General features: G+C 35.4%; 1 protein-coding gene across 3 annotated transcripts in view; it reads left to right on the forward strand.

Annotated features, from left to right (window-relative positions):
* Window positions 1-24,780, forward strand: part of GSK3B (glycogen synthase kinase 3 beta) — a 203,357-nt gene that overhangs the window by 60,121 nt on the left and 118,456 nt on the right. For all 3 annotated transcript variants that reach the window (XM_077884304.1, XM_077884302.1, XM_077884303.1), the window contains exon 2: window positions 2,196-2,389. In XM_077884304.1, the coding sequence (XP_077740430.1) occupies window positions 2,196-2,389 (194 nt within the window). The remainder of the gene's footprint in view (window positions 1-2,195; window positions 2,390-24,780) is intronic.

Here is a 24,780-nt window from a genome sequence, read left to right on the forward strand (position 1 = left end):
AATTTGTTAATTTATTTAAATTAAAAGATAATTATGCTCTGTTTTGTGAATTAGACCTGTAAGATTTTGCAAGAAACTTGTTCAATAGAATTATTTATAGTTCTTGAAATACATACTTTTTGGTGATATGGTTTTGATATGGATGATCTAGGGAAGAGTCAGGCTATTTCAAATCAATTCTTTTTTTAATTTTCTTTGGGCAATTGGGTGATAAGAAAATGTGTTCAATACCGTGGATTTTATTTTTTCAGAACCTAACCTTTCTAGATCTCTTCATTTAGAGTTTACGTTCAGAAGATTGATTCTGTCTTTAGAAGAATGTTATAAGTAAAGATAAGTTTATTTTATAAATGAAAAAAATAATTCCTAATAAAGCTTATTTATAGTCAACTTGAAAAGTCGTGGTTAACATTCTCAGAAATAATATGAAATATTTGGGGAGTTGAGCATGACTATTTAGAACTGAGATTTGATGAAACTAGGTTTTACAAATATATTTGAGATGTATCTTACTAGGAAGTGAAATGTGAAGGGATCATTTGAAAGCATTGAGAACTATATAAGTATGGACTTGAGCTGGGATTTACATGCATTTCAAGTACATATAATATTTTATGAATAAAAATGGTGGTGTTGACAAGATTTGAATTATCTTTCCACAAGAGGTGTTGGATTTGTGCTATCGTATCTGTTGGGGGGTTATACCTTGGAAACAAAAACATAAATGCTATAATATATAATAGAGACTGCCTGTAATTGACATAGCTATCTTAAGTAGGAATCTTCACTGCTTTTGTTACTGTCATGGAGGCTGCCTTATAAGCAGAAGAATTACTCAGTCACAGATACTGCTTATTGGCTTTTGTCTATATCGGTACCTCTATGAACTAAAGTAGCTATATTGATTAAATATGCCAGTGACATTTGAACATTTATTTACCTGGTAATTTTATATTGGGAAAAACACTCAAACCATTGGAAAATGAGATCATTTTTTTTTAATCTTCTGCATGTGAGTTACAAATGAATACTTTATAATCTAGGCTTGGTATCTAGAGTTGAAAACTACCTCATTTTTTATTAGGTTAATATGAATTCAGTTAGCATCATAAAAATGATATAATGGAAGAGTAGAAGAGAAAAAAGGATAAGTACAGTTTAGTCAGTGAGTCTAAAGACTTACATATACTGAGAATTGGTTTTAGAATTGTCATGCAAGAGAAAAGCACAAATCATAATTGCTACTTCACAATGATTTTACTCACTAGAATCTGTAGTATCCCGAAATCACTGAAAGAACAATTCAGAGCTGTTCAGAATCAGGTTCTAGGGCAGCCCGGGTGGCTCAGCGGTTTAGCACTGCCTTCAGCCCGGGGGCTGATCCTGGAGACCCAGGATCAAGTCCCTTGTCAGGCTCCCTGTGTGGAGCCTGCCTCTCCTCTGCCTGTGTCTCGGCCTCTCTCTTTCTCTCTCTCTCATGAATAAATAAATAAAATATTTTTAAAAAAATTAAAAAAGAAAAAGAATCAGGTTCTAGGTAGAATAGTATGACTTAGAATAGTTTAAGAATTTGGAGAACAAGAGGATTGTGAACCCTGCCTAGTCAAGTAGAATGTGCCTCCTGACCTTGAATTGAGGAGTCTTTGGATTTTTACTGGGAGGGGTGGAAAGGCACAGAAGTTGAGGCGCAAGAGCCATTGAGTGGAGAGGGTCCACAGAAACAGTGAGCTACTTATGAATGAGACTCAGTTCAGAAAAGGTTTGGTTTTTCTTTGAAGTTTACATCTCTTACCCCAAATTAACACTCCCATGTTCCTTTTCCCCATCTCACCTTTCTCTGAGAAGTTTTCTATTTTCTTCAAAAGAAATAAGATGGCAGAGAAGCAAAAATTTAACATTCTTTCCACTAGTTTTGTATTGGAACAGTATTCTCTCTATACCTCATGGGGTTGTTGTTTCCATTAAATGAAGTCATATGTATAAACTAAGCATGACGCCTGGTCTACACAATGAATAAATGGTGGTTAAAAAAATTACTTATAATTGAAATAGTTGAAGTAATTCTATATAATAAGCTAAGATGAACATTGAAAAATAATTTTTAGTAAAGAATGTAGTTTACTTTGTATACCTCAGCAGTTTTTCCTGTTTAATTCCTTAAGGTTCTCATTTTTCATATCTCTTCTTTCTTTTAGGAGACAAGGATGGCAGCAAGGTGACCACAGTGGTGGCAACTCCTGGGCAGGGTCCAGATAGGCCACAAGAAGTCAGCTATACAGACACTAAAGTGATTGGAAATGGTTCATTTGGTGTGGTATATCAAGCCAAACTTTGTGATTCAGGAGAACTGGTTGCCATCAAGAAAGTATTGCAGGACAAGAGATTTAAGGTAAGACCTTTGGTATTTCATGTATTTTGTTGCTATCAATAGATGTCAATGAGTATTTTTTTATTCATTTGTCTTTGGTTAAGTTTCATTTACTGTGCAAATTTATTATAGATACTTTATTTTCTTACTTGTGTGTTTTGTGTGTTTTGTAGAGAGAAAATTTACTAAAGACTGCAGTATTATTTTTGAACCACTGCTGTGCGTGATATATGATTTTAAAATGTTCTGAAAAATAATTAGAATTTCTTAATTTCTACTTTAAAAAACTGACCTGGATCTCATTGGTGTAGGAGATCAGAAAAACACTACCTGCAGTGTTTGATCATTTGAACAATTGACTATATGCTTGCTTTCTTTTTCTTTTTCCTTAACGATTTTATTTATTCGAGAGAGAGAGAGAGAGAGAGAGAAAGAGAGAGAGAGAGGCAGAGACACAGGCAGAGGGAGAAGCAGGCTCCCCATGGGGAGCCTGATGTGGGACTTGATCCCAGGACTCCAGGATCATCCCCTGGGCCGAAGGCAGGCACTAAACCGCTGAGCCACCCAGAGATCCCTATGCTTGCTTTCTTAAAATTTCCTTTGAATTTGTGATGCAACGCTATCATTTATTTTTTCCTAATAAATAACTTTTCTTTGCTATTTTCTTATGTCTTCATTCCTCTACCCCTAGAAACCACCCATCCCTATAGTTTAGTTTATGTTCATTTCTTACACCAGCTCTTTAGAGTATCCTATGCATGAATGTTCAGAGGTCATCTCTATTTTATGGTAGAGTCAGGAGACCTGGGCTTTAATGTAGGCTCGCCCCTAACAAGCCCTACAGCTCTGTTCTCTACTTTTCCCACCTGTGCAGTATTATACTGAGAGTCTCCTCTGTGCTAACAACTATGCTAAACATGAAGGGCTATAAAAATAAAAAGTGACCACTCTGAAACAGCATACAGTCTACCCAGCTCTTTGCTCTAGAATGTTTCAAATTCTAAAGTGTTTTTTCTTTTTAAAGAAAAAAATTCTTATACCTTTCGCCTTCATTCCTACTGTCTCTCCTAAATACTAGTCCCCTGTTGTCAAATGCCTGTTGGCTCTTGATATGTTATCTCAAATTGGCAAAGCTTCTTATCTAATCCTGACCTGATTTTTAAGACCCAATGGAAATTCTTTCTATTGGTTCCCATTCCTTTTTACCTTTTTTCTAATGATTTTGTTATTCACCTTGTCATTCAGACTTTTCTGTTCTCTCATACTTTATATCCAGTCATTATCAAAACTTCATTGATTTTTTTTTCTTCACTGCCTGGATCCACATGTGACATCTTTCTTTCCCTTCTTCCTCACTACCATTCTAGTCAGGCCCTTGCCATTATTTGGCTTACCTAGTAACTCTATCTCTGATCATCTGCATATCAGCACTAGAATAATCCCACAGTTCAGTTTGGTCATATTGTTTCTCCTACATATAATTTATGTATGGTTCCTCATAGTCTAAAAAATAAAGCCTGCCTAGTTCAGTACTGCATTCGGGAACTTTCATAGCCTTGCCTTATCTCCAGATACTCAGCTTTCCAAACCTTCTGTGATACGTCTTTGAAATATATTTGTCTTCATGGCCTTTTTGCTTTTATTTAGCTCTTATTTAGAATTTCCTATTCTCTTGCTAATCTAAATCCTGTGCACATGTAAAGGTCCTTGTCAGAGTCCTTCTTTATGAAATTTCTCACATGATTCCAGCCAGCTATGGATATTGTTCTAAATTCCTTGAACGTTTATTGTCCATAAGCTAGGAAATTCCAAATTTTTTCGTGATAAGGACTCCATTTTTATTGTGTGTATCCTGGGTGTCCACACATGCAGTGTTTGGTTTTTTTCTTTCTTTCTTTTTTTTTGGATTAGTAGTTGATGATAGCAAATGCTTATCAAATTCTTGTTATATGGGCAGCCCGGGTGGCTCAGTGGGTTTAGCACACCGCCTTTGGCCCGGGGTGTGATCCTGGAAACCCGGATGGAGTCCCAGTCCCACGTAGGGCTCCCTGCGTGGAGCCTGCTTCTCCCTCTGCTTGTGTGTCTGCACCTCTCTCTCTCTTATGAATAAATAAACACAATCTTAAAAAACAAATCTTGTTATATGCTCAGTGTTTTATTTATTTATTTATTTATTTATTTATTTATTTATTTATTTAATTTTTTGCTCAGTGTTTTACTAAGATTTTTTACACAAGTAGTTTTATGAGCCTTATCATTAGTACTGTGAGATTGGTCGTTTTTATTTGGATAAGAAAACCTACGCACAGAGATTATAAATTAACTTGTCCAGGGTCACTGAGTTAGCATGTGGAAAGTTGGGCAAGTATTTGAATCCACGCATTCTGACTCCAAGAGTGCTTTACTAAACATTTTATCATCAACTGCATCATAATACTAGATTTTGTTTGGAAGGTATCTGATTAGTTCTTTTTTTTCTTTTTTCTAATTAAAATTTTTCCCTTTAGCGTCATTATTCATTTGAAATGCAGTTTGGTTCATTTGTTTCTGTATGTATCTCTTCTTAGAATGTTACTCTTGTTCTTTTTGACTTCTTTAAAAAAATTGTCTATTTTTAGTCTGTGAAACACACTAATATGGTTCCAAGGATCCAAAATATACAAATATCATTTCCTCTCTGTTCCCTTGGACTTGTTACTACCATTTACTCCCTGTAGATAGCCAGTCTCATTATATTTTGGTTCATTTTTTTCAGGGTTTCTTTTGCACAAATGAGCAATTAAGTGTAATTTTCTTGGCTTCTTTTTCACATAAAAGGTTCTATATTAGGGATACTCTTTTGTACTTTGCCTTTTCTCTTACCTATAGTTCTTAGAAATCATTGCCTATCAGTTCAGAGATTTTTCTCTTCTAGCAGCATAGTATTCCAGAGTTGATTCAGCCATTCTTCTATGTATGGGTATTTAATTTCATTTCAGTATTTTGTAATCTCTAAGAGTACTGCTGTGAAATACCTTTTCATAGGTATTGTTTTAATTAGATGTATGTCTTCGGTGTAAATTAAGAGAAGTAGTTTGCCTAGTCAAAACGTAAACACTTGGGATCCCTGGGTGGCGCAGCGGTTTAGCGCCTGCTTTTGGCCCAGGGCGCGATCCTGGAGACCCGGGATCGAATCCCACTTCAGGCTCCCGGTACATGGAGCCTGCTTCTCCCTCTGCCTGTGTCTCCGCCTCTCTGTCTCTCTCTCTCTCTGTGTGTGACTATCATAAATAATAAAACAAAACGTAAACACTTAACATAGTTTTGTTTGATATTGCTAGAGTCCCCTCCATAAGGATTGAACCAATCTGCATTCTCTTCAGTAATATGAGTACCTATTCCCCCCGGCCCCCCATTGTGGACATCATGCATTGCCTAACTTTTTCAATTTTTGCTGATCTGATAGGTGAGAAATGGTAGCTCATTGTAGTTTTAATTTATAATCTTATTATGAATGTAGTTTAACATCTTTTCACTCATTCAAGTTCCATTTTGTTTGCTTCTTGTGAATGTATATGAATTGTCCTTTCTTTTTTTGCTCATTTTTAAAATGAGTTTTTGGTCTTTTCCTCTCAACTCTGAAGCATTTTTTATTATGGATTTAGTGTTTTATCTGTAATATATGAAGTGTTTTTACTTTTTGTATTCTATTTTTCTACTGTATGAAAGTCTTCCACTACCCTGTGCAGTCATATTTATTGTTCTTTTATCATATTTAGATTTTAAGTTATGAATAGAAAGCTTTTCCCTTATGAAGTCTTTCCTTATGGAAAGCCTTTTCCTCAGGTTAAAGAGAAATTCATCCACATTTTTTCCTGGTAATTACAAGATTTCACTTCTTACTTTTAAATTCCTGGATCCATTTGAAGTTTATTCCTATTTATGGGGTTTTATTCTTATACACAGTGTGAGTTATTGATCTAATTTTAGCCTCTCTAACTCATTAACCAGTTAGTTGCTCAGTACAGTTATTAAAAGGTCTATCTTTGCTCCAGTGACTTGAGATGGTATTGTTATTATATGCTAAATTTCCATATGTGCTTATTCTATTTCTGGACTTACCATTCTTTTCCACTAGATCATTTGCATATTCCTATGTCATTACCACAGTTTTAATTATAGAGTTTTATAGTATGTTTTAATGCCTCCTAGAGCTAATCTACTTTTGTAGTGTTCCTTTGTCTTTCTAGCTATTCTTGAGTGTCTATTTTTCCATATGAATTTTGGCATCGATTTGACTAATATAAAAAAGCTTGTTGTTATTTTTAATTGGAATTTCATTAACTTATAAATTAACTTAGGGAGACCTGACCTATTTGTGATGTTGAGTTATCTTATCCAGGAATAAGAGATATCTTTCTATTTGTTCAAGTGTACATTTGTGTCTTTCAGGAGTTTTATTACATAGGTTTTGGATGTTTCTTGTTAAGTTTATTCCTAAGTATTTATTGCTTTTGTTGCTATTGTATGATTTTGTTTTTGTTTTTATTTTTTTCTCCTACATGCTAAAAAGTGGTAAGTTTAAAATAAAGTTTCTTTCTACTTTATCACCTTTCCTTTGTGGAACTTAAGTATTTTGTTCTCCTTACTAAATGTTAAGAGTCTGCCCCCTCCCCCAAATAAAAATCAATATATTGAATAATTCATTTTTCTTGATTATCTTGATATTTTTTGATAAAAATAGTAGGAATTTTTATGACAACTGAATATTCTGTAGTTTCATGTCTGTGATTATGTAGCTGTTGCCTAGGATTCCATTAAATAATTATATATTTCCAGGAAAGGTTGAAATAGGGTTTTCTCCTTGCCCAGCCAAATAAACCATCCTGCTCTACCTGCTAGTGTCAGTGAAAGACCATTTGTTTTGGTGAAAAAACAAGAGAGAAAATGGTCAGAGACAAAAAGAAAGCTAAAAGTAGTTATCCCTGCATACTAATCACATAAACTATATCTAATACACTGAGCTTTTCTATTAGGAATTTCAGGTATAATAAGCTTCATTTCAGTAGTGTTTTACCTATAATTTGACCTATAATAATTACCTTTTTTCCTTATGTGACCCATCATGTTGTGGCAGATTACTTAAACAGAAATTAAATTACTTCACCCGGCTGGTTTGGGAGTGAGTGCATGTGATACAAAATGCTCTTGACAGTTTTGTCCAGGTAAAGTCCAGCTAAATACCTTACATAGGAGACCTTTGATGTTAGACAAGGAGATTAATCAGTCCTAGAACCTACTGACAGTTGTTGAGGCTGGCTTTCCAATTTGAAAATCGGTAAGTTGCATTTTTAATTAATTAGTGATCTTAGCTTCATTAACTATTAATTTCAGTTCTCCTTTGAACTAAGTCATAGGTTTTAGGTCTCCTGCTTGGTTTCACTTGTTCTGTGGTTAGGATATGAGGGTGGAGGTGGGAAGCGTAGCTGTCCTTCTATTGTGAATAGAGAGTGAATAGGCACCTACTTTTAATATATATCATTTTGGAGAGTCAGGAAAGATAATGTCTGATCCTTGGGATTATTATTATTCTCTGTGTAGATATTATGGAGACAGCACAGAAGAAAGAAGACCTTAGTTGTTCACTATTAGTAGTTCTATAAACTAGAGCATATTCATTAACTTTATGAGCCCCAGTTTCATCATCTGTAAAATGAGGATGTTACTACTACAGCAATGCCCCAGCCTACTGTTTGAAACAAAAAAGAATCAATAAATATTGTGTTCCCTTTTTTTCTCTAATATTGTATGAATCAAATGAAACAAAGTATTAATGAGAACATTTTCTGAATTTTAAAGCTCCTCATGACTAAATTATGTTTTATTTTTAGGCATCTGAATTATTACAAATGGCTATTCACTTTGGATTTTAACCTGTTTGTTTTACTTGCTCTTAAATTTGATAATTAAAAAAAAATCTTTTATTTTTTAGAGACAGAAGGAGAGGGGGAGAGAGGATCTTAAGCAGGTTCCAGACCCAATGTAGAGCCCAACATGGGCTCAATCTCACAACCCTGAGAACATGACTCTGAAATCAAGAGTCAGACACTTAACTGACTGAGGCCCAGGTGCCCCTAAATTTAATAAACTTATTTTGAGGCACCTCATTGTTTGTATTTATATGACTATTTTAAGTCATTTGTGGAAAATCTATCTCCTTATAAAACTGATAGACAACTTGAAAAAAAACCATAATTTTTACTTATGCCATATAGAGTTATGTTATATGTTCTTTGGGTCATAGAAACTTATTATCAAGGGAAGCTAAAAACCAGGTTTTAACTCTGAAGGAGAGAGGAAAGGACAGTAGGCAGGAAAAATCTTAACACTACTATGCAGCTTTCAGAAAGTTAAAGCAATGGGGAAGTCTCAGCCCTAGGTTGAACCATCAGAGGAATCCACAGTGTCACCTGGGAAAAGGTCTCCATTAAATAAATCTGTCTTGCTCTCTTATTTTTCTGGGAATAGCCCATGAGAAACTTGGCATGGCTTGAACAGAAGAATGGCTTGAAGAGCTCAGCACCATTGATCAATGATGCTCCCTGCCTGGGAATCTGAGAGGCACATTTTCATAATTACCACATCAAGCCTTGTAGGGATAGAGACCTTTTTATGCTACTTTCCCAAGTGTGTAGGTAATAACTAGAAAAATGTTTTTTTTTTTCTTTAATTGAATTGAAGTTTTAGAGACTGTACAAAGGTTGGTGTGGAAGAATTCTGTTGATTTTGCTCTTAAAATTACATAGTTTTATTGCATCGATTATTTTAGAGACACAAAAAATGGAGGATTTGATAACAGGAGAGCTTGGTTCTTGTCTCATGGAGTCAAAAAATGAATCTCATGGACAACAGAGTGAGTAAAGTGATAGAAATGTATTAAGCAGAGGTACAGAGAAAGCTCTCAGAAGTGAGAGGGATCCTGATGGGGTTGCCACTGAGGGCTTTTAGTGGCAGTCTTTTATTGAGAACCTAGCTAGGGAGACCATGGCCTTTGATTTTCTTGTGCAGTCTTGGTTTGGGCAGGGATTATCGATAACACTTTAATGAGTATTTCTTTGTTGTCTGGTGAGTTCCTGTGATTACTTAGTAGCCATTAAAGGGAGATACTCCCTAACATTTTGGAGCTAGGAAGCCAGGTTTATTATTTTTCTCTGTTTTCTTGGGATGAGTAGGAGCCTGATTCTGGGCCTTTGATGTCCTTGGGGTTTATGGGAATCCACAGATTTCTGGGAGCCTGAGCCTGACTTTGGGCCTTTCCCTTATCTTTCTCTGCGTAGCCCCATCTGCCCCTAATTTATTCCTACATCAGTATATTTGTCTTGAATGCCCTTTTTCTGGCTTTCAGTGGCTTGAATGGTTTAAGTGAATGAGAAATAAAACTTAATATAAGGCAGCCAGAATAATTAGGCAAGAAAAAGAAAAGGCAGCCAAATTGGAAAGAACTAAAACTGTCACTATTTGCAGATGACATGATATATATAGAAAACCCTAAAGACTCCATTAAAAAATACTTTTAGAACAAATTAATTCAGTATACTTGCAGGATACATAAACCAACACACAAAAATCTCTTATATTTCTGTTCACTTATAATGAGCTATCTGAAAGAGAAATAAAGCATTTAAAAAGAATAAAATCCTGGGGATCCCTGGGTGGCGCAGTGGTTTGGCGCCTGCCTTTGGCCCAGGGCGTGATCCCGGAGACCCGGGATCGAGTCCCACATCGGGCTCCCGGTGCATGGAGCCTGCTTCTCCCTCTGCCTGTGTCTCTGCCTCCCTCTCTCTCTCTCTGTAACTATCATAAATAAATTAAAAAATTTAAAAAAAAAGAATAAAATCCTAGGAATAAATTTAACCACAAATTGAAAGACTCAATATTGAAAATTATAAGACAATAATGAAAGAAATTGAAGAAGACAAATAAATGGAATGGTATTCTGTGCTCATGGATCGGAAGAAATCAGTTTTGTTAAAATGTCCATATCACCTAAAGTAATATACAAACACAAAATTAGTGTAATCCCTACCAGAATTTCAGTGGTGTTTTTTTAAAAGATGTATGTATGTATGTATGTATGTATGTATTTAAGAGAAAGAGAGAAAAAAAAAAAAAAAACACAAGCAGGGAGAAGGGCAGGCAGAGAGAGAAGGAAAGAATCCCAAGCAAACCCTGTGCTGAGCATGGAGCCTGATGCAAGGCTTGATCTTATGACTGTGAGATCACAACCTGAGCTAAAACCAAGAGTTGGATGCTCAACCAACTGAACCATCAAGGTGCCCCTGGTATTTTTCAAAGAAATAGAACAAATAATCCTAACATTTGTATGGAATCATGAAAAACCCTGAATAGCCAAAACAATCTTGAGAAAGAAGAACAAAGATGAAGGCATCATATTCCCTGGTTTCTATTACAGAGCTATAGTAATCAAAACAATATGGTATTGGCATTAAAAAAAAAAAAGGATACATAGATCAATTGAACAGAATAATGAGCCAGAAATAACCCTGTCCATATGTGGTTAATCTATGACAAAGGAGCCAAGACTATACAGTGGGGGAAAGAATAGTCTTTTCAATAAGTGGTGTTGAAGAAACTGGAAAGCCACAGGCAAAAGAATGGAACTGGACTACTATCTTACACCAAACACAAAAATTAATTCAAAATTAATTAAAGACTTCAATATAAGGCCTGAAACCATAAAACTTCTAGACGAAAGCATAGTAAGCTCCTTGACATAGATCTTGGCAATGAGTTTTTGAATCTGACACCAAAAGTAGAAGCAAATAAAAGCAAAAATAAATAAGTAGGACTATCATACTAAAAAGCTTCTGCAGGGACACCTGGGTGGCTCAGCAGTTGAGTGTCTGCCTTCGGTTCAGGTCGTGATCCTGGGATCTGGGATCGAGTCCCACATTGGGCTCCCTGCAGGGAGCCTGCTTCTCCCTTTGCCCATGTCTCTGCCTCTCTCTCTGTGTCTCTCATGAATAAATAAATAAAAATCTAAAAAATAAATAAATAAAAATAAAAAGCTTCTGCAGAGCAAAGGAAACAATCAACAATGAAAAGGCATAAAATGGGATAAAGTATTTGCAAATCATATATCTGTGATAAGGTGTTAATAACCAAAACATATGAAGAATTCACAATTTAATGACAAAACAAAAACAACCCATAATAAAAAATGGGCTGAAGATCTGAATAGACATCTTTACAAAGAAGACATGCAGGTACATGAAAAGATGCTCAGCATTATTAGTCATCAGGGAAATGCATATCAAAACTTCATTGAGATGTCACCTTGTACCTGTTCTAATGGACATTATCAAAAAGAGAAGAAATAACAAGTGTTGGTAAGGATGTGGTAAAAGAGAAACCCCTGTGTTCTGTTGTGGGGGAAGGGGATATAATTAAAAATAGAACTATTGTGATCCAGCAATTCCATTTTTCAGTATTTATCCAAAGAAAAGGAAAACATTAACTTGAAAAGATATATGGATCCCTCTGTTCATTGCAGTATTATTTACATTACCCAAGAAATAGAAGCAAACTAAGTATCCATGGGTGGATGTATAAAGAAATTCTCTCTCTCTCTCTCTCTCTCTCTCTCACACACACACACACACACACACACACACACACACACACTAAAATAGTATTCAGCCGTAAAGAAGAATGAAGTCTTACTATTTGGGACAACATGGATGGACCCCACGGGCATTATGTAAAAGTAAAATAAGTCCATTGGAGAAAGACAAATACCATATTATCTCTCTTCTAAGTGGAATATAAGAAAAGAAAATGAAAAGAAGTAAAAGACAATAAGCTTGTAGATAGAATAGATGGTGATTGCCAGAGATGGGGGCAGGGCACATGTGAAGGGTGCAAGAAATGGGAGAAGGGGGTCGAAAGATAAAAAGAAAAAACAGAACCTTAATATAAGGCATAATGTACTTGCAAGTTTTCTCACCTTTCTTTTTTTTAACTTTACTGTTCTTTAGTGTTTATACCTTTTCAAATTCCTGTACATCTATGATAAGTATCAAAGAAATACTTAGTATTAGGAGTTAGATTTGCCCTATGACTAGTTTTACTTTAAGCGTTTGAAATTTTTGTTGATCAACTGCTTGTTTCTTTTTTTATGGCAGCTTATTGAGATACCACTTCCTGTACCATATATTTCACCTTTTTAAAGTATACAGTTCATTTATTTTAGTATAGTCACAGAGTTGTGCAACTATCACTACTAATTCCAAAATATTCTCTTCACCTCAAAAAGAAACTCCATACTTCCTAATAGTCACTCTGCATTCTTCCCTTTCTCCAGGCCCTGCAACCACTAATCTACTGTCTCTGGATTTGTTCATTCTGGACATTTCATATGCAAGGAACCATATTATGTGATCTTTTTGTGTCTGGTTTTCTTTTACTTAGAATAATGTACCTGAGGCTCATCCATATTGTACCATGTCTCAGTACTGTAGTCCTTTTTATGGATAAATAATATTCCATTAATGGATATGCCACATTTAGTTTATACATTCAGGAGTTGAAGAACAATTGAGTTGTTTCCACTTTTTGGCTATTGTTAATGATGCTGCTCCAAACATCTGCCTACAAGTTTTTGTGGAGACTTTTTATTCATTATTTCACTTTGGTAAATACCTGAAGTCTCTCATAAGACTATGATAAACATTTTAAGGAAGTGGTAACCTGTTTTCCAAAGAGGCTTTACCATTTTACAATCCCATGAGTAATTTATGAGCCTTTCAGTTTCTCTGCATCATCGCCAACTACTTGTTTTTCATAGTCATCTTAGAGTGGAGTGGTATATCCTTGAGTTAGTTGCATTTCCTCATGGCTAATCAGGTTGAGCATCTTCTCATGTGTTTATTGATCATTCAGGTGTACAATATAGTGATTCAATAATTCCATACCTCACCTGGAATACTCTGTGCTCATCACAAGTGCACTCCTTAATTCCCATTATCTATCTCACCCTTCCCCCACCACCCAGGTGGAAAGTACAGTGTTCTCATATACTTGCTTCCTCCTCAGTTTTCCCTATTATTAGCATTTTACATTAATGTAGACTTGTTACAATCAAACCAATATTGATACATTATTAGTAAATAAAAGACCATAGTTTACATAATAGTTCATTCTTTTTTTTGTTTTTTTAGTTTTTTTTTTTAGTTCATTTTTTATATTGTATAGTCTCTGAGTTTTGACAAATGTATGAAGACATATGTCCAGTATTACAGTGTCTTACAGAATAGTTTCAGTGCCCTAAAAATTCCCTGAGCTCCATCTATTCATCCCTCTCCCTCTTTCCCCAACCCTTGGCAACCATTGTTTTTTTTTTTTTTAAACTGTTTCCATAGTTTTGCCTTTTCTAGAATGTTATGTAATTGAAATCATATAGTATATAACCTTTTCGTTTTGGCTTTTTTCACTTTACAGTAGACTATATGCTTGCAAAGCTACTCATGGCATGATAGCTCATTTCTTTTTAGCACCAAATAATATTCCATTGTATCCATGTACCACAGTTTGTTTATCCATTCACCTATTGAAGGATATCTTGGTGGCTTCCAGGTTTTGGCAGTTTTGAATAAAGCTGCTAAAAACATTCATTTGCAGGTTTTTGTGTGGATATAAGTATTCATTTCATTTGGATATATACCAAGTAGCACAATTGCTAGATTGTATAAGAGTTTGTTTAGTTTTGCAATAAACTGCCAAACTAAACTATCCTCCAAAGTGACTATACAGAATGATTTTATATTCCTGCCAGCAGTGAAAGAGAGTTTCTATTGCTCTATATCCTCATCAGCCTTTGGTGTTGTCAGTGTTTTAAATCCTAGCAATCCTAATAGGAGAGCAATAGTATCTCATCTTAATTTGCAATTCTCTGATGATATATGATGTTGAGCTTTTTTTTTTTTTTTTTTTTTTTTTGTTGAGCATTTTTTTAAGCATTTTTTCATATACTTATATGCTGTGTATCTTCTTTGATGAGGTATCTTTTCAAGTTACTGCCCGTTTTTAATGGTTGCTTGTTTTCTTACTGTTGAGTTTTAAGAGTTCTTTGTATATATTTTGGATAATAGTGCTTTTCTCTGATGTGTTGCAGAGATTTCTCCTGAGTCTGACTTGATTTACATTAGCAGAAGTTTTAAATTTTAATCAGAAGTCTAAGTTGTGAATTTTTTCTTTCATGGATTATGCTTTTAGTGCTGTATCTAAAAGGTCACCGCCAACTCCAAGGAAACGTAGAGTGTCTCCTATGTTATCTTCTATGTGTTTTGTAGTTTTGCCTTTTACATTTAGGTCTATGATCTATTTTATTTTATTTTATTTTATTTTATTTTATTTTATTTTATTTTTCTATGATCTATTTTAAGTTAATTTTCGTGAAGGTTATAAAACCTGTGATTACATTCATTTCTTTACATGTGGCTCTCAGGTATTTCAGCAGTTTGTTGGAAAGACCATCCTTTCTTCATTAAAATGCCTTTGACCCTTTGTCAAAGTTCATTTGACTATATTTGGTGGCTGTTTCTGGGCTCTATGTTTTGTTCTAGTGATCCATTTGTATACTGTCTTTTTTTTTTTTTTTTAACTGTAGCTTTATGGTAAGTCTGAAGTCAGTTAATGACAGTTATTTTTATTCTTCAATGTTGTGTTCGCTATTGGACTTAATATTAAGTCCTTCTATCCATGCACATGAAATATGTTTCTATTTATTTAGATTTTTGGTTTCTTTCCTCAATAGTTTTATGGATTTCCTCATGTAAATCATGTATATATTTTGTTGGATTTATACTTAAGTATTTCATTTTGGAGGAGTACTAAAATCATACTGTGTTTTTAATTCTAAATTCCATTTGTTCATTGCTGGTGTATAAGAAAGCATTTGACTTTTCTACTTTAAACTTGTACCTATGATCTTCTTATAATCACTTATTATTTCCAGGAGGTTTTGTTTTGGATTCCCAAAGATTTTTTTTTACATAGAGAATCAGGTAATTTGTAAACAAAAGTAGTTTTCTCTTTTTCCTGTTTATATAGTTTTTATTTCCTTTTACTGTCTTACTGTATTCTGTACAGTGTTGAATGGGAGTGGTGAGAAGTCTTTTTTGTCTTGTTCCTGTTCTTAGTGGGAAAACACCTAGTTTCTTCCCATTAAGTATGTCAGCTATAGATTTTTGTAGATGTTCTTTATCAAGTTGAGACTGTATTTTGCTGTTGTTGGATAAAGTTTTCTGTAAATGTTTGTTAGATTGAACTGATCAATAGTATCATTCAGGTCAACTATGTCCTTATTGATTTTCGGCTTACTGGATCTATCAACAGCTGATAAAGTACAATAATGGATTTATCTATTTTTCCTTATGATTCTATTAGTTTTTGCCTCAAATATTTTGATACTTTTTTGTATCAAAAAAGGTGCATATACATTAAGAATTGTTGTCCTCTTTGAGAATTGATGTTTTCATTATGTTAAATGGCTCTCTTTAACTTGCTCTGAAGTCTGATTTGCCTGAAATTAATATAACTTTTCTAGCTTTCTTTTGATTAGTCTTAGAATGGTGTATCATTCTCTATCCCTTTAAAAATTTTTTTAAATACAAAATATATAACATTAAGCTTACCATCTTAACTATTTTTTCTAGGTTTTTTTTTTTTTTTTTTTTTTTTTTTGCTGAACTCTTCCTTCCTTAGCTTCCTTGAGGTCTAGTTGACAAATTACATATATTTAAAGGGTACAGTATGATGATCTGATATATGTGTATACTGTGAAATGATTACTACAATCAGATTTATTAACACATCACGTAGTTATCTTTTTTGCATATGCATGTTGGTGAGAACACCTAAGATCTATTCTCTAAGCAAGTATCAAGTATATAATACTGTATTATTAACTATAGTTACCATATTGTATATGAAATACCTAGAATTTCTGCATCTTTTAACTGAAGGTTTTCCATTTTCCTCACTCCCCCAGCCCCTTGTAATCACCATTCTACCCTCTCTGTCTAGGAATTTGACTTTTTTCTTTCTTTCTTTCTTTTTTTTTTTTTTTAAGGATTCTACATATAAGCAAGTTTGTGCCTTTATTGTTCTCATTGGCAGTGTGAAGTTTTTAATTTTGATTTAGTTTCATTTGTCTGTTTTTGCTTTAGTTGTTTGTGTTTTCTGTATCCCCAAAAGAAGGAAATCCTATCACCACAAGGATGAACTTTAAGGACATTACTCTAAGTGAAACAAGCTAGTTACCAAAGGTTAAGTACATTGCCAATTCCAGTGTTGTGAAGTTCTTCCCCTGTATTTGCTTATAGGTTTTTTAATAGTTTTAGGTTTCATGTTTAGGTCTTTAATTAATTTTGAGTTAACTTTTTGTTTGTGGTGGAAGTAAGGGTTCATCTTCATTCTTTTGCTTCTTGGTCCAGTTTTTCCAACACTCATATGCTTAAGAGACTGTCTTTTCCCTGTTTTTTTAGTCCTGGCACCATTGTTGAAAATTATTTGGCAATACATGAGGATTTATTCTATTCCAGTGGTCTACATATTTGTCTTTTTTTTTTTTTTTTACATATTTGTCTTTTTTTTTTTAATTTATTTTTTATTGGTGTTCAATTTACTAACATACTGAATAATCCCCAGTGCCCGTCACCCATTCACTCCCACCCCCCGCCCTCCTCCCCTTCTACCACCCCTAGTTCGTTTCCCAGAGTTAGGAGTCTTTACGTTCTGTCTCCCTTTCTGATATTTCCCACACATTTCTTCTCCCTTCCCTTATTTTCCCTTTCACTATTATTTATATTCCCCAAATGAACGAGAACATATATAATGTTTGTCCTTCTCCGACTGACTTACTTCACTCAGCATAATACCCTCCAGTTCCATCCACGTTGAAGCAAATGGTGGGTATTTGTCATTTCTAATAGCTGAGTAATATTCCATTGTATACATAAACGACATCTTCTTTATCCATTCATCTTTCGTTGGACACCGAGGCTCCTTCCACAGTTTGGCTATCGTGGCCATTGCTGCTAGAAACATCGGGGTTGCAGGTATCCCGGCGTTTCATTGCATTTGTATCTTTGGGGTAAATCCCCAACAGTGCAATTGCTGGGTCGTAGGGCAGGTATATTTTTAACTGTTTGAGGAACCTCCACACAGTTTTCCAGAGTGGCTGCACCAGTTCACATTCCCACCAACAGTGTAAGAGGGTTCCCTTTTCTCCGCATCCTCTCCAACATTTGTTGTTTCCTGCCTTGTTAATTTTCCCCATTCTCACTGGTGTGAGGTGGTATCTCATTGTGGTTTTGATTTGTATTTCCCTGATGGCCAGTGATGCAGAGCATTTTCTCATATGCATGTTGGCCATGTCTATGTCTTCCTCTGTGAGATTTCTGTTCATGTCTTTTGCCCATTTCATGATTGGATTGTTTGTTTCTTTGGTGTTGAGTTTAATAAGTTCTTTATAGATCTTGGAAACTAGCCCTTTCTCTGATACGTCATTTGCAAATATCTTCTCCCATTCTGTAGGTTGTCTTTTAGTTTTGTTGACTGTATCCTTTGCTGTGCAAAAGCTTCTTATCTTGATGAAGTCCCAGTAGTTCATTTTTGCTTTTGTTTCTTTTGCCTTCGTGGATGTATCTTGCAAGAAGTTACTGTGGCCGAGTTCAAAAAGGGTGTTGCCTGTGTTCTTCTCTAGGATTTTGATGGAATCTTGTCTCACATTTAGATCTTTCATCCATTTTGAGTTTATCTTTGTGTATGGTGAAAGAGAGTGGTCTAGTTTCATTCTTCTGCATGTGGATGTCCAATTTTCCCAGCACCATTTATTGAAGAGACTGTCTTTCTTCCAATGGATAGTCTTTCCTCCTTTATCGAATATTATTTGACCATAAAGTTCAGGGTCCACTTCTGGGTTCTCTATTCTGTTCCACTGATCTATGTGTCTGTTTTTGTGCCAGTACCACACTGTCTTGATGACCACAGCTTTGTAGTACAACCTGAAATCTGGCATTGTGATGCCCCCAGATATGGTTTTCTTTTTTAAAATTCCCCTGGCTATTCGGGGTCTTTTCTGATTCCACACAAATCTTAAAATAATTTGTTCTAACTCTCTGAAGAAAGTCCATGGTATTTTGATAGGGATTGCATTAAACGTGTATATTGCCCTCGGTAACATTGACATTTTCACAATGTTAATTCTGCCAATCCATGAGCATGGAATATTTTTCCATCTCTTTGTGTCTTCCTCAATTTCTTTCAGAAGTGTTCTATAGTTTTGAGGGTATAGATCCTTTACATCTTTGGTTAGGTTTATTCCTAGGTATCTTATGCTTTTAAATTGGCAAAGAAGAAGTCAAACTCTCCCTCTTCGCCGATGACATGATACTCTACATAGAAAACCCAAAAGTCTCCACCCCAAGATTGCTAGAACTCATACAGCAATTCGGTAGCGTGGCAGGATACAAAATCAATGCCCAGAAATCAGTGGCATTTCTATACACTAACATTGAGACTGAAGAAAGAGAAATTAAGGAGTCAATCCCATTTACAATTGCATACATATTTGTCTTTATGCTAGTTCCATACTGTCTTTTTTTTTTTTTTTAATTTATTTTTTATTGGTGTTCAATTTACTAACATACAGAATAACACCCAGTGCCCGTCACCCATTCACTCCCACCCCCCGCCCTCCTCCCCTTCTACCACCCCTAGTTTGTTTCCCAGAGTTAGGAGTCTTTACGTTCTGTCTCCCTTTCTGATATTTCCCACACATTTCTTCTCCCTTCCCTTATTTTCCCTTTCACTATTATTTATATTCCCCAAATGAACGAGAACATATATAATGTTTGTCCTTCTCCGACTGACTTACTTCACTCAGCATAATACCCTCCAGTTCCATCCACGTTGAAGCAAATGGTGGGTATTTGTCATTTCTAATAGCTGAGTAATATTCCATTGTATACATAAACCACATCTTCTTTATCCATTCATCTTTCGTTGGACACCGAGGCTCCTTCCACAGTTTGGCTATCGTGGCCATTGCTGCTAGAAACATCGGGGTGCAGGTGTCCCGGCGTTTCATTGCATTTGTATCTTTGGGGTAAATCCCCAACAGTGCAATTGCTGGGTCGTAGGGCAGGTATATTTTTAACTGTTTGAGGAACCTCCACACAGTTTTCCAGAGTGGCTGCACCAGTTCACATTCCCACCAACAGTGTAAGAGGGTTCCCTTTTCTCCGCATCCTCTCCAACATTTGTTGTTTCCTGCCTTGTTAATTTTCCCCATTCTCACTGGTGTGAGGTGGTATCTCATTGTAGTTTTGATTTGTATTTCCCTGATGGCCAGTGATGCAGAGCATTTTCTCATATGCATGTTGGCCATGTCTATGTCTTCCTCTGTGAGGTTTCTGTTCATGTCTTTTGCCCATTTCATGATTGGATTGTTTGTTTCTTTGGTGTTGAGTTTAATAAGTTCTTTATAGATCTTGGAAACTAGCCCTTTATCTGATATGTCATTTGCAAATATCTTCTCCCATTCTGTAGGTTGTCTTTGAGTTTTGTTGACTGTATCCTTTGCTGTGCAAAAGCTTCTTATCTTGATGAAGTCCCAATAGTTCATTTTTGCTTTTGTTTCTTTTGCCTTCGTGGATGTATCTTGCAAGAAGTTACTATGGCCGAGTTCAAAAAGGGTGTTGCCTGTGTTCTTCTCTAGGATTTTGATGGAATCTTGTCTCACATTTAGATCTTTCATCCATTTTGAGTTTATCTTTGTGTATGGTGAAAGAGAGTGGTCTAGTTTCATTCTTCTGCATGTGGATGTCCAATTTTCCCAGCACCATTTATTGAAGAGACTGTCTTTCTTCCAATGGATAGTCTTTCCTCCTTTATCGAATATTAGTTGCCCATAAAGTTCAGGGTCCACTTCTGGATTCTCTATTCTGTTCCACTGATCTATGTGTCTGTTTTTGTGCCAGTACCACACTGTCTTGATGACCACAGCTTTGTAGTACAACCTGAAATCTGGCATTGTGATGCCCCCAGCTATGGTTTTCTTTTTTAAAATTCCCCTGGCTATTCGGGGTCTTTTCTGATTCCACACAAATCTTAAAATAATTTGTTCTAACTCTCTGAAGAAAGTCCATGGTATTTTGATAGGGATTGCATTAAACGTGTATATTGCCCTGGGTAACATTGACATTTTCACAATATTAATTCTGCCAATCCATGAGCATGGAATATTTTTCCATCTCTTTGTGTCTTCCTCAATTTCTTTCAGAAGTGTTCTATAGTTTTGAGGGTATAGATCCTTTACATCTTTGGTGAGGTTTATTCCTAGGTATCTTATGCTTTTGGGTGCAATTGTAAATGGGATTGACTCCTTAATTTCTCTTTCTTCAGTCTCATTGTTAGTGTATAGAAATGCCACTGACTTCTGGGCATTGATTTTGTATCCTGCCACGCTACCGAATTGCTGTATGAGTTCTAGCAATCTTGGGGTGGAGACTTTTGGGTTTTCTATGTAGAGTATCATGTCATCAGCGAAGAGGGAGAGTTTGACTTCTTCTTTGCCAATTTGAATGCCTTTAATGTCTTTTTGTTGTCTGATTGCTGAGGCTAGGACTTCCAGTACTATGTTGAACAGCAGTGGTGAGAGTGGACATCCCTGTCTTGTTCCTGATCTTAGGGGAAAGGCTCCCAGTGCTTCCCCATTGAGAATGATATTTGCTGTGGGAGTTCCATACTGTCTTGATTACTATTGGCTTGTAGTTTGGTTTCAAACCAAGAAGTATTAGACTTCCAACTTCATTCTTCCTTTTCAAGATTGTTTTGGCTATTTGGGGTCCCTTGAGAGTCTATATAAATTTTAGGATTTTGATTTTCTATTATTACAAAAAATGCCATTGGAATTTTGAGGGATTGCATTGAATCTCTGTATGGCTTTGGATAGTATGGACATTTTGTTATTAAGTCTTATAAACTACAAGCATGGGATATGCCTTTCCACTCATTTCTGTATTCTTGAATTTCTTTTGGTAGTGTTTTCCTCTCTTTTTCTGCTTTATTTTTGATTTAGCATTTTCTATGTTTCTATTCTCTCTCACAGGATCTATTATAATTTTTTAAAACCTTTTTCAGTGGTTGTAGTTGAGTCTGTAGTGTATACTTATAACTTTATGAAGTGCACTTTCAAGTAATTCTTTCACAGATGATGCAATTACCTTATGACAGAGTATTCCCAGTTTCTTTGTTTTTTGTTTTTTTGTTTTTTTCCTCCTCTGGCTTCTTTCAAGATTTCTTCTTTGTCTTTGATCTTTGTATTTTGAAAATGCTTGGGTATAGATTTTTTTTTTTTGTATTAATCCTCTTTTGTGTTTTCTGAGCTTCCTGAATGTGTGGTTTGGTGTTTGACATTAATTTTGGGAAATTCTCAGTTGTTGCTACTAAGGCTTTTCCTGTTCCCTTTTCTCTTGTGATATTCCCATTATGCATATTTTACAACTTTTATAATTATCTCACAGTTCTTGAATATTCTCTTCTTTTTCATTACCCCCCCCCCTTTGCATTTCATTGTTGAAAATTTCTATTGGCATTTCTTTAGTCTTACTGGTTCTCTCCATGGCCATGTCCAGTGTATTGATCAGCCCATCAAAGGCATTGCTAATTTCTATTACAGTGGCTTTGTTTCTAGCATTTACTTTTAAATCTTCTTAAAGTTTCCATCTTTCTCAGATTACATTACCCATCTGTTTTTGTGTGTTACCCACTTTTTTTCATTGGAATCCGGAGTGTATTAAATCAGTTATTTTAAATTCCTCATCTGATAATTTCAACATCTCCACTATATTTCAATGATTTTGGTACCTGCTGTGTGTATTCACACTTTCATTTTTGTCTTTTAGTATTCTTTGTAATTTTATGTTGAGAGCTGATATGATATATTCAGTAAAAGTTACTTAGGTAATTAGACCTTTATTTTGAGTTTTTATCTGGCAGGAGGTAGACTGTGTTTATTGTTTGTTGTAGCTGTAGATGTCAGAAACTAAAATTTCCTCTGGTATCCCTTTTATTTTGTCTCCTGTTGCTTTTGGATTTCCTGAGAGACTTCTTAAATAAATTCTGAGACATGCATTTCTTTCCATTGTGTTTCCCCATTATTATAGAGGAATCCTATTTACATGAGGTGTGACAAGAGGGAAAATGTTCTGTAGTCTTAAAATCAGTCTGTTTATAGTTGTTTATAGTCTTAAAATGAGTCTCTTAACCTGTGCTTTGGGCTTGACCTTTATAAATGCTTTTCAGTTTTTTGTTCCTCCTCTTCCCTCATAGGTGAGGTGAGAAAGCTAGAGGGGGCTGGAGTTTTATAACTAACTTCTTGCACATGGAAAGCTAGATGAGATTAGAATTGGGTATTTCTCTTTCCCCACTTCTAAGTTTAGAGAAGGCTAGAGTTGAGTATTTCTTTTCCCCCAGTTCAATTAGTTTAGAATAGTTTTCCTTGAAGGCAGGTGTTAAGAACAGAATACTCGGGGCCTGTTTGTAAATGGCTACCTTTCTGCTTCCAGTAGGTTTTTCCTAGATGTTCACTGTGAGAACCTGGTAGGGCTCCTAGAGATAAAACTGAGACAAGTATGGGGTCCTCTCTGGAGCTTTTAACTCCTAGACTTGTTCATACTGCTCCTATGTCAATTACAGTTTAGTTTTCCTCTACTGGTACTGGCTCTATAGGCAATTTCTACTCCTGGGCCTCTGCTTCAATAAGCTGTGATTCTGTGTATCTGCCTGTCTGTCTCCAGGTTTTAGGGCAGTAGTTTTACCATGTCACCTCAATTCTTAAGATTTAAGAAGAGTTGTTGATTTTTCAGTTTGTTTAGCTCTTCTCTTGTTATGAAGATGAAAGGAATGACTCCTGAGCTCCTTACATACTAGACTGGAGACCAGAAGTCCTTCCTTTGCTCATTTTATTTGTCTTTTTATTGTTGAATAGAGTTCTTTTTTCTGGATACAGATCCCTTATCAGATGATTAATCTACAAATGTTTTATCTAGTGGGTAGGGTAGTCAGTAAAGCCTCATTAGCCATAGTAAGTATTTTGGCTTTAACTCTCTTCACAGTGGGGAGCAAAGGAAGGGCTTCTTATATTTTATATATCTTATATTTTAAAACATAAGATCACAGTGCCTGCTTTGTTGAATGTAGATGGAAGGTCAGCAGAGGGAAGCTGAAAGACCATATAGCTGAACACAGGTAAGCTGGAAGACTTAGACTAGAGAGGTGGTGGGAAATGATAATATCTTGGGGAGACACACACACGCACACACACACACGTATTTTTATTATTTTTTATATTGAGATAATTGTAAATATACCTGCGGCTGTAAGAAATCACACAGAGAGATCCTGTGGACCCTTTACCATTTCCCTCAATGGTAACATCTTGCAAAATTATAGTACCAATATCACACCTGGTATATTGACATTAATACAATCCACCAGTCTTGTTGAGATTTCCCCAGGTTTACTTGTACTGATTTGTGTGTGTGTACTTTTATACAGTTTTAACATTTCTAATTTTGTGTATTCACTAGAACAGTTCCATCATCACAAGGATCTTCATATTGCCTTTTTATAACCATAACCATTTTTCTCCCTGCCATTCCTCCATTCTTAACCTGTGGTTTAAACCCTTGCAACAACCAGTAGTCTGTTCCCCATATCTATAATTCTGTTATTTCAAGAATGGTCTATCAGTGGAATCAAATACTGTATGTAACCTTTTGGAATTGGCTTTATTTGCTCAGCATAATTCTCTGGAGCTTAATTAAAATTGCTGCATATATCACAGTTTTTTTTTTCTTCTGAGTATAGTATTTCATAGTGTGGTATACTACGGTTTATCTATTTACCTGTTGAAAGACATCTGGTAGCTATTCTGAATCATACAGCTATGAACATTCATTTGTAGGTTTTTGTGTGAACATAAATTTCCATTTCAGTGGGCTAAATGCCTAAGAGCACAATTAATTGCTTAGAATCTTGGAGATTAAAAAAAAAATCCTGGAGATATACACATACACACACACACACATTTTTTAAGATTTTGTTTTTAAGTAACCTCTATACCCAGCATGGGGCTCAAACTCACAAGAGTCATATGCTTTACTGACTGAGCCAGCCACATGCCTTTTGGATATATTTTGAAGGTGGAACCAACAGTATTTCTTGATAGATTGAAGGTGAGGTCAGAGAGAAAGAAGATTCAAGATTTTAAATTTTTTAATCTGCGCAGCTGGATGAGTGAGATTGTCAATAATTGAGACAGGATATGGGTGGAGCAAGTTTAA

Source organism: Canis aureus, chromosome 35 (genome assembly GCF_053574225.1).
Source record: "Canis aureus isolate CA01 chromosome 35, VMU_Caureus_v.1.0, whole genome shotgun sequence".
In the NCBI taxonomy this organism is placed as follows: Eukaryota; Metazoa; Chordata; class Mammalia; order Carnivora; family Canidae; genus Canis; species Canis aureus.